Source organism: Schistocerca piceifrons, chromosome X (genome assembly GCF_021461385.2).
Source record: "Schistocerca piceifrons isolate TAMUIC-IGC-003096 chromosome X, iqSchPice1.1, whole genome shotgun sequence".
Classification (NCBI taxonomy): Eukaryota; Metazoa; Arthropoda; class Insecta; order Orthoptera; family Acrididae; genus Schistocerca; species Schistocerca piceifrons.
In genome coordinates this window covers 393,846,651-393,861,158 of record NC_060149.1, presented here as the reverse complement: position 1 = coordinate 393,861,158, position 14,508 = coordinate 393,846,651, and the positions used below count along the sequence as shown (strand labels likewise).

The 14,508-nt window shown below is 46.5% G+C and overlaps 1 protein-coding gene across 1 annotated transcript; it reads right to left on the bottom strand.

Moving 5' to 3' along the window:
• Positions 1-1,287: 1,287 nt before the first annotated feature.
• LOC124722383 (transmembrane protein 272-like) lies at positions 1,288-13,393 on the bottom strand. Its single transcript, XM_047247556.1, has 2 exons — positions 13,351-13,393; positions 1,288-1,724 (listed from the first exon to the last, which is right to left on the bottom strand). The coding sequence occupies exons 1-2, from the start codon at positions 13,391-13,393 to the stop codon at positions 1,288-1,290; spliced, it is 480 nt and encodes a 159-aa protein (XP_047103512.1).
• Between the last annotated feature and the right edge of the window lie 1,115 nt (positions 13,394-14,508).

Sequence of the window (14,508 nt, the reverse complement as noted above, 5' to 3'; positions counted from 1 at the left end):
GAGTATCTACGAGCAGCAATCAAAATTGCGCCACACGTTTCGTGTACAAAAGAGTGACATATATATTTATTTCCAAATAATACCACGAAAGCTACAAAGAAATGTTTAGTTTTTACTGTGGAAAATCGTAAATGGAATAGTTTTATCCTGAATAATAAAATCTATCCTTTGCAAAATTTAGGAAATAGGCAGAAAACAACGAATCATCTGAACTCTTCTGGCAATATTTCCAATGATACATGTACTAACATTTCACTGTGTTTGTGTCAGGAAAAGATAATGAGCAAATAGAGCCATTGTAGTAAGTCAAAATAGCTACGTTGTCTATACAGAGGTGAAAAAGCACTTTAAGCAAGCTAGTCTATGACTTTAAAGGAAACATGGCAAACGGAATGGCAGATTTTCTGAACAGATTATTTTACTATCAATTTCACTGTTTCTTTTGTATGACTGCAATGGTAACACAAAATGAGTGAAGGAAGCGAACTATCTTGTATGGCATTCGTTTCAGTGAATAAAAGAGAATGCATGCGCCCAAAAATGTCCTGTCGATAACAATAATATTCGCAAAAGAAGAATTCAGTGATAACTCTTGGTGAAAAGGCCTGTGACCCGATATGCTATTGCGTTTGAGTACTGATACTGATATAGTGGTACGGTTCAGCAGATGTTGTCTAGAGCATCAGTACACAAAGGCACCACAAACAGTTTTTGCAACGATCAGTATTGAAAAATAATTCTCATCGAGAGATTATTTTATCAGTCTGACCTTGCTGCTTGCTTAATGGTTATTTATTGGTCCGTAGCTGCTGAGAGTTTACAGAATCGATCTGTACTGTAACACTTAAATTTACGGTAACAGAACTAGTCGTTGTGTTCAAAAGAGCAGAAACTACTATCCGCGACCCGAATCGCGATTAACGTGTTTCGGTGATGTGATTGTAGTGTAAACTGCTAAACTACGGCAAATAAATGCGACGGAACGCGCGTACGGAGTCGTACAAAACCGAAAACGGAACTGTAGACGGCATACGGACGAGTTTAGCGAGAATAAGGACACTGCGAAATCTGTAACCATTTGAAAGAGGATAGTTGATCACCAGGACCCAGCCTCTGCCCAGGTTATTAGCTTCAGAAGTCTTTTTGCAACTACACGAGCGGAGTTGACATCTCTACGTCGAAGTGAAAGTACCACTGACACAGTGCAGTGATCTGTGCAACACAAGAGGAATCTAAGCGAAAGGAAGGTCAGAGAAGAGTAGCTAGGAGCGGTGAATGGTGGCGAGGTTATTTAAAGCGCAGCACGTGGGGGCAGGCGAGCCAACGGCACATGGCGAGCAGCAGCGCTGTCCCCGCCACCAACGACGCCAGCGACCACACGAGCGCCAGGTGCGCCACAGCAAACGCGTACAGCGAGCGCGCGCACCACCGGTTCGGCTCGAAGAGCGTCGGCTCGAACTCGGGCCACATGACGTGCAGCGTCCAGTAGTTGCCGAAGGCGAACCACAGCGCCAGGAAGAGCGCGAGCGCGGCGTGCGCCAGGCGCGACCCTGCCGACGACGCGACGCTGGCGACGCCGTGGCGGGCCTCGAGGCGCTCGTAGCGGCGTGAGCGCACCTGCCACCACAGCAGCCAGCCCGTGTACACCAGCCCCAGCACACCGCCCACCACCATGTACATCGGCAGGTGCGGCTCGCGCGGGCAGTCGCGCAGGTACTGCACACCTGCAACACAAAACCACTGCCTGTCTCACATCGGTCTTACAACAGTTTATTCGTGATACAATAAGAAAATGGTGTTCACTCGCCATCACTGATCCAGTATAAAAATCGAAAGCTGGCCATTTTCGACAGTCTCGGGTATCAGAGACGCAGAGGTTGTGGGTTAGACTCCTGCCTCAGTGTATATAATGGTTGCAAATGAGTTGTTACAATGTGCGCCCAGTGCAGGGTGTGTGTAAGTATTTGAAACAATTATCAGGACGATATGTAGGTGTGGGGTGCATACTGTAAGACCTTCGGTACACACACCATCAGATTATTTGACTTGTCGCTCTAACGAAGTAAGCGAGTGTCAGCAATATGTCTCGTGGTCCTATCGTGTCGTGTTTATCTTCTGCCGTTAGGTCAGACGATAGAAATGCCACCTGCACGCTTAGAGTAGCAGATTGATGGTGACCAGCTTTAAACAGAACTTGATTAATTTTCACACACATTTATTAAAATAATAACCAGCATAAACATTACTTAACTTAGTTCTGGATGCTATTTACAATTGACAATCTGAAGTTCCTTTGGTCTTGGTACGTTAATATTATTCTCTCATATCTCTGATACTTGACAAAGTGTCTATACATTTATCTGCATGGCTATGTACAGGAATATGATAATCTTATTAGGCACAGACTGAAACTTGACTATAGGCTAATGCAGACTGTGAGACCTGAGTTTCTCCTGGCGTATACAACTTTCAAATAACTTCCGGGAATTCAGCCAGGTAACACTTTCAGCGACCGCCGATATTTCGGCGGGAGAACACCCCGCCATTTTGAAGGCAAACTGCAACGGACAGGCGGCGTACATGCAAATTTAATACCTCGGTTCTCGGACAGAAGCAGGAAAGATAACACACACACACACACACACACACACACACACACACACACACACTGAACACTAGTGCCACCAAAGATGACCAAAGTCAGAGCTATCGATAGTGAGACTATGAATTCGCAGGTGAGGCAGCATTGACTCTGTTCGGCTCAGCGTGAAGGGGTACTTCGTACCTTGTTACACAGGGCACATGTCGTTTCTGACGCTGAGACTTTGCCAGCTGAGCTGTCCCATCTTGAAGTTACATTTCGTCAAAATGGTTATAGTGATAGACAGATTGAACGTGCGTTGCGCTATCGACCAACTGTACATCGGGTGATTGATGATAATTCTGAGTCAACACCTAAGTCTACTGCCTTTTTGCCTTACGTAGGAAACACGTCCAATAAGATCGGTCGTATTTTACGGAAATACGATGTGAAATGTGTTTTCCGACCTCCATCAAAAATTAGAGCACTTTTGAGTTCCGTTAAGGATGATCTTGGACTGCGTAAGGCGGGTGTATATCGTATTCCTTGTAGCTGCGGCATGGCATATATTGGTCAAACTATCAGGACCGTGGAGGACAGATGTACTGAGCATAAACGGCACACACGATTACAGCAGCCAATTAGATCTGATATTGCCGAACATTGCTTGGGTACTGGTCACCCCATGTTATATAATAACACCGAGATATTGGCATGCACGTCCAGCTATTGGGACAGTGTCATTAGGGAGGCAGTTGAGATTAAATTAGCGAGCAACCTCGTTAACAGGGATGGAGGTTTCTGTTTAAACTCTGTTTGGAATCCGGCTCTCTCCCTTGTCAAAAACAGAGGAACAGAGTCAATGCTGCCTCACCTGCGAATTCATAGCCTCACTATCGATAGCTCTGACTTTGGTCATCTTTGGTGGCACTAGTGTTCAGTGTGTGTGTGTGTGTGTGTGTGTGTGTGTGTGTGTGTGTGTTATCTTTCCTGCTTCTGTCCGAGAACCGAGGTATTAAATTTGCATGTACGCCGCCTGTCCGTTGCAGTTTGCCTTGAAAATGGCGGGGTGTTCTCCCGCCGAAATATCGGCGGTCGCTGAAAGTGTTACCTGGCTGAATTCCCGGAAGTTATTTGAAATAATGCAGACTGACTAATCGGAGGTCTGTACACTCGTTATAATACCTCGCGCGTTCAGGTATCACTGCGCGAGTGTATCCGCGGGGAGAAAAAGTTCTACGTTAGCAGCAATCTCATTGGTTGCGTTACATATTAATACGCGGATCGGCGGAATCAGAATTTGGTCCGTCTCTAAGACAGCGCCATCTCGTAGTGCGGAGACGGACGAGCACTGCGCCTGCGCTGTTGTGCTTAGCGGGGCGCGCTCTAGTGGGAAAGTTGTGTACGCGCTGACTACGCAGAACTATGTACACAACAGTAGGCTTATTGATATGCCGGGTGATCAAAAGACGCCGAGGAAATACAGCACTAATTAAATGGCATCGTTTTTCTGCAACACAAAACAGTCGGACTGACGTTGATGATTTGCTATATAATGGGCACGACATTTTTCAATCACCGGGTGATCAAAAAGTCAGTATAAATTTGAAAACTGAATAAATCACGGAATAAAATAGATAGAGAGGTACAAATTGACACACATGCTTGGAATGACATGGGGTTTTATTAGAACAAAAAAAAAATACAAACGTTAAAAAAATGTCTGACAGATGGCGCTTCATGTGATCAGAATAGCAATAATTAGCATAACAAACTAAGACAAAGCAAAGATGATGTTCTTTACAGGAAATGCTCAATATGTCCACCATCATTCCTCAACAATAGGTGCAGTCGAGGAATAATGTTGTGAACAGCACTGTAAAGCATGTCCGGAGTTATGGTGAGGGCATTGGCGTCTTTCAGCATCCCTAGAGATATTGGTCGATCACGATACACTTGCGACTTCAGGTAACCCCAAAGCCAGTAATCGCACGGACTGAGATCTGGGGACCTGGGAGGCCAAGCATGACGAAAGTGGCGGCTGAGCAGAAGATCATCACCAAACGACGTGCGCAAGAGATCTTTCACGCGTCTAGCTATATGGGGTGTTTTTTTTTCCTAATAAAACCCCATGTCATTCCAAGCACGTGTGTCAATTTTTACCTCTCTATCTACAATATTCCGTGGTTTATTAGTTTTTCAAATTTATACTGACTTTTTGATCACCCGGTATGTCCTACAATGTTTCATAGGAGTGTGCAAGTAACGAACAGGGTGCGTGATGCTTTCTGCCCAGAGAAAGATCCAATATATTTTGTAGTGTCCCCAGTGTACTCTTTGTTTCTATCCCGCACCATACATACTACCTGTTGCCTACTTTGGGCACTGGGAACAATGGGGTAACGGCCATTTTGGCCCATTGTGTTAATGACTCTCTCTACAACAATTTACATCCTCAGAAAACTGTAGAGATCACTTCTTAATATAACACTTATTGTGCTTGCCTTATGCCATCTACAATGAATACTACAATGACTAACTACTTTCACTATTCCTAAAAATGTTCAGGTGTGTGTGAAATCTTATGTGACTTATCTGCCAAGGTCATCAGTCCCTAAGCCTACACACTACTTAACCTAAATTATCCTAAGGACAAACACACACACTCATGCCCTAGGGAGGACTCGAACCTCCGCAGGGACCAGCTGTCACTATTCCTAAACTAACATGACAGTCAAGGTTAAATGTTCCAGAAGCAGCCTGATGTGCACTCTACAGACGGACACGTCAGAATGCCACTTTGGCTGGAGCGTCACACGGTACACTGCTCGATGTAACTGTGCTTTGCCCCACCACCTGCCTGCTTTCGTGCACACCAGCGAGAAAGGCGTTGCACAAAAATGGTACAATGTAAAGGCTATTTTAACAACCTCTCCGCCCACCACCTTCCTTTCACATCTTTGTTTTATCTTCCCTGCATAAAAAACAATCCTAACTAACAATATTATATTGCATAGCTGGATAATATAAGAAATAAGATGTGCCATATCGTGTTTTAACAACAGTTTGCGAATTGGACACATACTATAAAAGTGTATGTACAGGATGTTCCGAAATTCCCATAACAAACTTCTAGGACTTGCAGAGCAGAGAGAGAACACAATATTTTGAACAGGAATCCATATCCTGGCTATTTGCGAGTAGTGTGCTGCACTTCTGTTTCTCCTTCTCCCGCTCCCCTTGAAAAGTAGGTGGTTCTTGCCTTGACAGTGATTATTTCCAGACAGTAAGTGATTTGTGTACCAAGTTTGGTTGAAATGGGTCCAATGGTTTAGAAGGAGATATGGAATATACGCACATACAAATGGGGTATTCGGAAATTCCCGTTACAGACTTCTAGGAATTGGGAGTGAGTACATAATATTTCGAATAGGAACCCATGTCCGGTAACGTCATCCAACGACGCTACACAGTGTTAAAGTTATAGTCGCTAGCGCCTGTAGATGTATATATACATATAGGGTGATTCCGTGATGATTTTAAAAACTTTCTAGGCTGACTGAGAAGGATAAATGTATCAATTTTAGGTAAAGATCCCTGTAACGGAAACGAACAAGTCGAAAGCTATAAGTAAAACCAGTTCTGATACCTCTGACAGTGGAATACATGTACTGGTACTGTTGTTGCTAAGTAGACAACTTTCAGAGATGGTAACATGGATCAAAACAAGGAAAAATGTCAGGTAAACGTGGGCTCTAAAATGCATACCTGAGGAGCTACTGTGAAACATTTCCTCTATTGAACAAGTGCTCATAACTCTCAAGATATACGTTTTATAGCCCATGTTTACAAGACATTTTTTCTTGTTTTGGCCCATATTACCACCCCTGAAAGCTGCCTACCCCATAGTCTTAGCAACAACAGTACCAGTACATGTATTCCACTGTCAGAGGTGTCAGAACCGTTTTTGATTATAGCTTTCGACTCGTTCGTTTCCGGTACATGGACCCTTGCCTAAAATTGATACGTTTATCCTTCTCAACCATCCTAGAAAGTCTGTAACATCATCATGGAATCACCCTGTATACACACACATTTGCTGGCGCCGGCGCCTGTAACTTTGACGCTGTGTAGCGTCGTTGGATGACGCTTCCGGACAAGGGTTCTTGTTCGAAATATTATGTACTAGCTCCCCTCTACAATTCCTAGAAGTTTGTAATGAAATTTCCGAACACCCAATACGTATGTACATATGTTCCACATCTCCTCCTAAACCACTCTATCCTTTTCAAACAAACTTAATACACAGATTACTTACTATCTAGAAAGAATAACTGTGAGGGTAAGAACCACCTACCTTTCAAAGGGGCGGTGGCAGGGGAGGGGGGGGGGCGAAGGAGACAAAGAAGTGTAGCTTATGACTCGCAAATAGCCAGATTATATTCATCCAGTATTTCAAAATGAGAGCGCTTAGTGATTGCTAACAACTTTAACATAATTTGAAACCTTTACGAGATTTTTCAATAACACCCCCCCAGAAAATGATGAAAGGAAAGAAGTTTATCGTTGACTACAATTTCACTGCTCATGCAGTAAAACTGCTGCGTCAGGCATGACATTTTAATTTATTACGTCTTAACTACTAACTCTATTGGCCACACATTCGCAGACAGTATCCGCATATACCACTGGAGATATCTCCGAAACTATATCATTGTCGACATGTTTTTCAGGAGATAGACGTCATAAACACTGAGCTATGTGAAAACAAAACTTAAGGGCGAAATTCGCTAGAGATACAGGTGAAATATGAACACAAAAATGTGTGAAGTGAAATACATGAGATAATTGCACATGTGGGTAAGCGGCAGATAAAAAGCTCCTCCTATAACTCTGGATCGATTTCAACCAAACTTGGTACACATACTGTTTACTATCTCAAAAGATATACTGTTGTGGTGAGAACCAGCAACATCATATGCGTGTGGGGATGATAACGCAGAGACAGAAGGGGAGAGGAGGAGGTTGACATACAAAGAGGGGGAAGGAGGAGATGGACACAGACAGGGGAGAGGAGTAGGTGGAGAGAGAGAGGGAGGAGGGAAATGGACAGAGACGGAAGAGGAGGGGATGGACAGAGAGAGGGGAGAGGAGGAGATGGACAGGAAAACGGAAGAGAAGGAAATGGACACAGAGAAGGGAGGAAGAGATGGATCAGGGGAATGGTAGGAGGAAATGGATGGATAGAGGAAAAGAATAGGAGGATATGGACAGAGGATTCCCGGCGGGGTCAGGGATTTTCTCTGCCTCGTGATGACTGGGTGCTGTGTGATGTCCTTAGGTTAGTTATGTTTAAGTAGTTCTAAGTTCTAGGGGACTGATGACCATAGATGTTAAGTCCCATAGTGCTCAGAGCCATTTGAACCATTCGGAGAGAGAGGGGCAGAGGAAGAGACGGACAGAGAGAGGGGGAAGAAGGAGACGGACTGATAGGAGATTGGAATAAGTACATATAATGAAATAATAATCAACCAGGTGCATATAAGTAATTAAATTTCTTATATGCAATTGGTTGCTTATTATTTCATTATATACGACTACAGTTTCTGAAGGTGGGCAAAATACTAAAAATGAGAACATAATTGTGCAATGCCTGGTACTCAGCTAGTCTAATTATAATAAGAAAGAACAACGGGAAATTTTTCCGGCCTCTGTGGCCGAGCGGTTCTAGGCGCTTCAGTCCGGAACCGCGCTGCTGCTACGGTCGCAGGTTCGATCCTGCCTCGGGCATGGATGTGTGTAATGTCCTTAGGTTAGTTAGGTTTAAGTAGCTCTAAGTTCTAGGGGACTGATGACCTCAGATATTAAGTCCCATAGTGCTCAGAGCCATATTTTTCTAAACCGGTAATGGAAATTTGGATACTTAATATGAGTATTAAATATTGCGGGAAATACACTACATCTACTCCAACGTTTTTTGGATGGCTGTAATAATATACTAAATGGCATTTAGTGGACTTTTGAGTCTATGCAAGAAAGACACTAACCTAAACTGGCTTTGAACCGGTAAACGGGATATACAAGGTGAAAGGAATGGAATATGATGTTGATGATTGGCTTGTGGGGCGCTCAACTGCGCGGTTAAATGCGCCCGTATAAATTCCCAATCATTACTCAGTCCAGTCTCGCCACTTTCAAGAACGACCGGCCGGAGTGACCGAGCGGTTCTAGGCGCTACAGTCTGGAACCGCACGACTGCTACGGTCGCAGGTTCGAATCCTGCCTCGGGCATGGGTGTGTGTGATGTCCTTAGGTTATTTAGTTTTAAGTAGTTCTAAGTTCTAGGGGACTGATGACCTCAGAAGTTAAGTCCCATAGTGCTCAGAGCCAGTTGAACCATTTTTCAAGAATGATTATAAAATGATGAGGACAACACAAACACCCAGTCCCCGACCTGAGAAAATCCCCAACCCGGGCTGAAATCGAACCCAAGACCCCGTGATCCAGAGACAGCAACGCTAGCCAATAGAACACGAGCTGCGGACAGGAATGGAATAAACGTGATCCATACTGTGTATCACAAACCTACATATGCAGATTGGTATATCAGTAAGCTATCAAACCATAATTTAAGCAAAAGAGGAACACGATTAATATCCTTACGACACCTACAATAATAGTATGTGAGCCTTTGTATCTTGGACGTTCTACAACACTTGGGATCTGAACTTTCAGACATATAACTCGAGGATGACAGACAAAATCGGCCATATAATATCATAACACAGCATTAAGACTGTATATAGACCAACTAGTTGATCTTTAACGTAAATATAACAATTTGAACGTAATTAGACAGTTCCATTACAATATTAGTAATTAATCAATGGAAAAGTTGTAGGAGAAACAGATGCGCAGAGGTTCAGAGGAAGAGTCATAAAGAAATTTAATTCATCCGTGATAGAAGTGGCTTGCAAACCACTCATTCAAACGATTTCTGAGTGCTGATCTACAGTCTTGGATCCTTATCAGGTAAGAGTAATAGAAGATCTCGAGGAGATCCAAAGGAGAGCGGCACGTTTCGTCACAGGTTTATTTGGTGAGCACGAGAGCGTTACGGAGATGCACGTCAAACAGTAATGAGTGCTGTATGAGAGGTATTGTGAGAAACGCAGAGGTTGTACTGTTCATTTTTCGAGAGGGTGTGTTCAAAGAACAGTCACGAAGCATTATTTCCCCTCATACACATTTATGGAAATGACCACGACTGGATTACCAGAAAATACGGCCCATACAGGGGCTTATTCACAGCCATTCTTTCCACGCATTACTCGCGAATGGAGTAGTGAATAGAGGAAATGAGAGTGGTACAACATGTAACCTGCACCACTCACCATAAGATAGCTTGAGGGTGTATATGTGCACCCCATCAGTCCAAAAAACTTCGAGGCTGGATTAATAAAAAATTATTAATATGGCGGTTTTAATGAGTCAGGTGTTTCATATAGTCTCCCCTTAATTTAATACAACGCACAGAATGTCCATACAACCATGTGAAACTGTCATAAAAGTTCTTCTAAGAGATGGTGTTTAACTTACACGTCACAATGACTTAAATGTCGACTATGTCGTTAAAGACATAACCCTTCATGTGAATTTCTGCACTTTGTCGTTTTGAGATTGATCTGTATTCATGCCATTGCAGTCTTTCTTGGCGTATTCCACTGATGAATTCTTCTCCTTGGGGAAATGTATGGAGGAGTTTATAGCCTGTTGGCTTTTACTCCACAATGTGTGCTGTGTGTGTGTGTGTGTGTGTGTGTGTGTGTGTGTGTGTGTGTGTGTGTGATTGTCTTTGATTGTTTTGGCTGTCCGTGTATTTTGGTGGTGTTCTGGTGGTGTCTTGTACTTGCCTGAGGTTGGCGAGATATTGGGTATTTTAAGGATTAAGGATTGGTATTAGAATTTGGAGATTTTTGGGATTTTTCTCTTCGACTTAGTCGTCGAAGATCGTCATGAGCGTTTGTGCTTATCGCGGGACACGTCATACCGACCTACGGAGTGGATGAGGTTATTTCTAGATCTGGAACAGCTCTCGTAGAAAGCCCTTGCCAGATCTTGGAATCTTTCTTTGAGGAGGGGGATTTCGGCAGCGGCGTGCAGATCGTCGGTGGGGAATCCCACGGGGAGGTGCAATGTCCTCCTGAGAAGTGTCGCCTCCTCACTCTCATCTAATACTTTCCCCTCTTTGGGGAAGTGTGTGGGTGAGTTGGTAGCCTTGCGGCTTTTACTACACTTTGTACATGTGTGTGTTTATTTCTGTGATTTTTTTTGGGTGTCTGTGTGATGTGATGATTGTTCTGTGTGTGTCTGGTATATGCCTGGGGTTGGGGAGATGATTGCTATTATGGGGGCGGGAAGAGGATTAGGAATTGGATATAGGGATTTTCTCTTAGACTTAGTCGTCGAAGATGGTCATTGGTCGTTTGTGCTTGTCATGGGACATGTCATACCGACCTAGGGAGTGGATGAAGACGTTTCCTGACCTGGAAGAGCCTTCACAGAAGGCCCTTTCCAGATCTTGGAAGCGCTCTTTTAGGAGTGGGATTTCAGCTGCGGCGTGCAGGTCGTCAATAGGGAACCCGAGGGGTAGACGCAGTGCCCTCTTGAGGGTGCGGTTCTGCAGCCTCTGGAGTTTGTCCAGGTACTTCGCCGCGTATCCCCAGACAGGGCATGCGTAATCCATTAATGGCCGTTCACACCCACAGAGCAGGGAATTGAACTGGTTGAGTTGAGGATTGGGTATAGGATGGACATTCTGGCACAGACCTCCCTGTGGACCTCGCCTATGTGGGGTTTCCAAGTAAGACGAGAGTCCAAGGTTACGCCAAGGTACTTGGCGGTTCTGCGCCAGGGAGGTTGGGTACCGTTTAGAAGTAGGAGGAGGGGGGGGGGGGGGGAGCGCTGAGGAGGTCCACGCCTTCCGAGCCTCCGGGTGATCAGCATAGCCTGCGTCTTTTCAGAATTGATGGTAATGCGCCAGCGACGGCCCCAAGTTTCTGTGTCATCTAAAACCCTTTGTAGCCTACGGATGACCAGGTCCTTGTTCGCATTTCGTGTGTAGAAGGATGTGTCATCTGCGTACTGCGCTGTGTGGACCAGGGGGGCCGTTGGTGTGTCCGCAGTGTACAGACTGTACAAAACGGGCCCCAGGACCGATCCCTGTGTCACCTCGGCACGAATACGCCTTTTGGTGGAAGTGGCGGTTTCTACTTTGGCAGAGAAAGTCCTATTCGTGAGATAGCTTATGATCTGCTTAACTATGCTCCCGGGGAACCCTTGTGTGTATAACGTGTAGAGTAGCCCTCTATGCCATACTGAGTCGAAGACTTTGGCTACGTCTAGTAGCACTATCCCGCAGTAGCCTCTGTGGTTGAAGCCCTCTGTGGCTGCTTCAACCACTCTCATGATCTGTTGTGGGGCAAAGTGGTTCTGCCGGAATCCGAATTGGAAATCCGGCAGAGGTTGCTCTCTGACAATATGTTCCTGTATGGGTTTTAGCACAAGGCGCTCATAGATCTTGCTGAGAGTTGGCAAGAGGCTAACAGGTGGGAATAGAGGGTCCTTCCCTGGTTTGTGTATCGCGACCACTTCCGCGTGTTTCCAGCAAGCTGGGAACTCGCGGGAACGAGTAATCTCGTTGAAGACTTTCGCGAGGTTTGTCATCGTCGAGGGTGTGAGGTTTTTAACTAACTGATTGGTGGCACTGTCGTGCCCTGGCGCCTTTTTTGTAGGGAGGGACCTAATTACTTCGGCCACGTCCACGAGGGCGAAAAGTAGGGGTTCGTCCTCTGGGTCCTCCTCAGCACTGAGGAAGACGGCCAGTTGACGACGGACTACCTCTTCATGTTCTTCATCCTGGGGTTCTGCCGCTTGAAAATGCTTCTCGAAGGAGTTGGCGAGGGCGTTGGCCTTTTCAGAGTGGCTGTAGGCCAGACCCCTCTCGCCGTGCAGTGGCGGCATCCTAGCGCGTCTTTCCGTGAATTGCTTGGTTGCTTGCCACAGTGTGTGATCGTCTACTTTGAGAGCTGTGAGGCGGTTATGCCATTTCTGCGCTCATAGAGCGCGACCTTCAGTTCTCTCTGTAAACGATTGAGTAGCCTCCTGGTGGCCTGATCTCAGGTGATCTTCCACTCTTTTGGCCGTCTGTTCTTATGTCGAATTTGAGCTAGCAAATGTTCCGGGAGCTGTATTTGCGGGGGCGGCCCGTCCCTTTCCGGCGGGGGGGGGGGGGGGGGGGAGATCTGTAGATTGCAACAGTTGTTAGGAGTCCGGTGGCAGTGGTTACTTCCACCGCCACAGCTTCGATTTTATTGGTAGCTGGTAAGAATACCTGGTGGTGGGGGATCCCTCTTTTTATGGAAATGGCCACTCCTCCGCCTTGGGTTGGCCTGCCCTTACGGTAGCTAACGTAGTTGGGGACTGTCTCTTTTGTTCCCGATTTTAGATGGGTTTCCCCCATCATGCATATGTCGATGGAGAACTCCTTCATGAGTTCTCTGAACTCGACTTCCTGATTAACAATGCCGTCTGCGTTAAAGACGCACAATGTCAGGCCTTGGATATTTGGTCTTATATCCATGATGGGGTTTTGAAACTACTGAAGAAGTCGCAGAGGGGAACGACTGCTGGACTGATGACTTATATAGATATACTTATATAGGTATAGATATAGATATACTTACATAGATATATTTATATAGATATACTTGGCTGAATCAAAGACCAGCTGGGGTTGCAGACGCCGGTCATTTACAGTATTGAGTGCAGCCGTCGCAGCTGCCTTCGCGGCGGCGCCGCCTGCAGTCCGGGGAGCCGGCTTGCCGGCGCCCGCGGCTGTGAGGAGGGTTGCCGGCAGCGCAGGGCGTTCCCAGCACGCCGCTCCGCTGTCGACTACGGGAAACGTCGCGATGGAGTCAAACCTTCCCGAAACCGCGAAGGAAGACACCACCGAGCTGGCCGAGCTTCGGCGGTCGCTCAACCAGCTGATGACTCAGCTACCGGTGCTCGTGGGAGCAGTGACGGCGGCCCTCCAGGCCACCGCCGGGGGAAGCCAGCCTCCAAATGTATAACGACCATATTTATGGGTTAACCATTTGCACGTTCAACGCTAGGGGTTTCCACCCCCAGCAGGGAGAATTCCGCCATTTCCTACGGGACGAGGCGGTCGACATCTGCGTTGCACAGGAGACCTTCCTCAAACCCGGGGTCGACGTGCGAGCAGCAAATTTTTGCTGCTACCGAGATGACAGAGCCACCCCACGGGGGTAGTACTGCCATCTACGTGAAGAAGTCACTGCGCAACCACCGGGTTCAACTGACGGCGTTCAATGCGCTGGAGGCCACAGGAGTGGTCGTCAACACCACCGCCGGAAAGATTTTTTTCGTGGCGGTGTACCGGCAGCCTGGCAGACCACTAGACGAAGACGACTTCGACGCCCTGCTGTCGCTGGAGGGGCGAGCTTTCATTGTCGTGAATTTCAGTGCGAACACACCGAATGGAACTCGTGAACTGTCAACCGCAGCGGGCGCAGCCTCTCCCGCGGTGTTCACTGTAACGGCGCGATCACCGTGGGGCCGTTTGACCCCACGATATTCCCTGTACGGGGACAACCGGTCGTGCTCGACATTGCTCTTCTCAAGGGCATCGGGCAATTCGCGACCGGCGAGATGCGTAATGTCTTGTCCTCCGACCACGTATCGGTCATTTTTGGCCTCGAAGTGGTCGGAGCTTCTCTTCCAGACAGCCGTCCAAGCTATCGCAGGCTGGACGCCGAGCGCTTTCGGACGAAAGCCCTCGAACGGCTCGAGGACGCGCCAAATTCCGCAGAGGTAGGGGCAGACGCCGCCCTAGCATTCTTCCCTCG

What these genes read in the sequence shown, in the direction of transcription:
- LOC124722383 (XM_047247556.1), bottom strand. Translation starts at nt 13,393, where the DNA reads ATGACCGGCGTCTGCAACCCCAGCTGGTCTTTGATTCAGCCAA. An exon ending in CTGGTCTTTGATTCAGCCAA is followed by an intron (nt 1,725 to 13,350) that starts GTATATCTATAT and finishes TTTGTGTTGCAG; the next exon opens with GTGTGCAGTACCTGCGCGAC.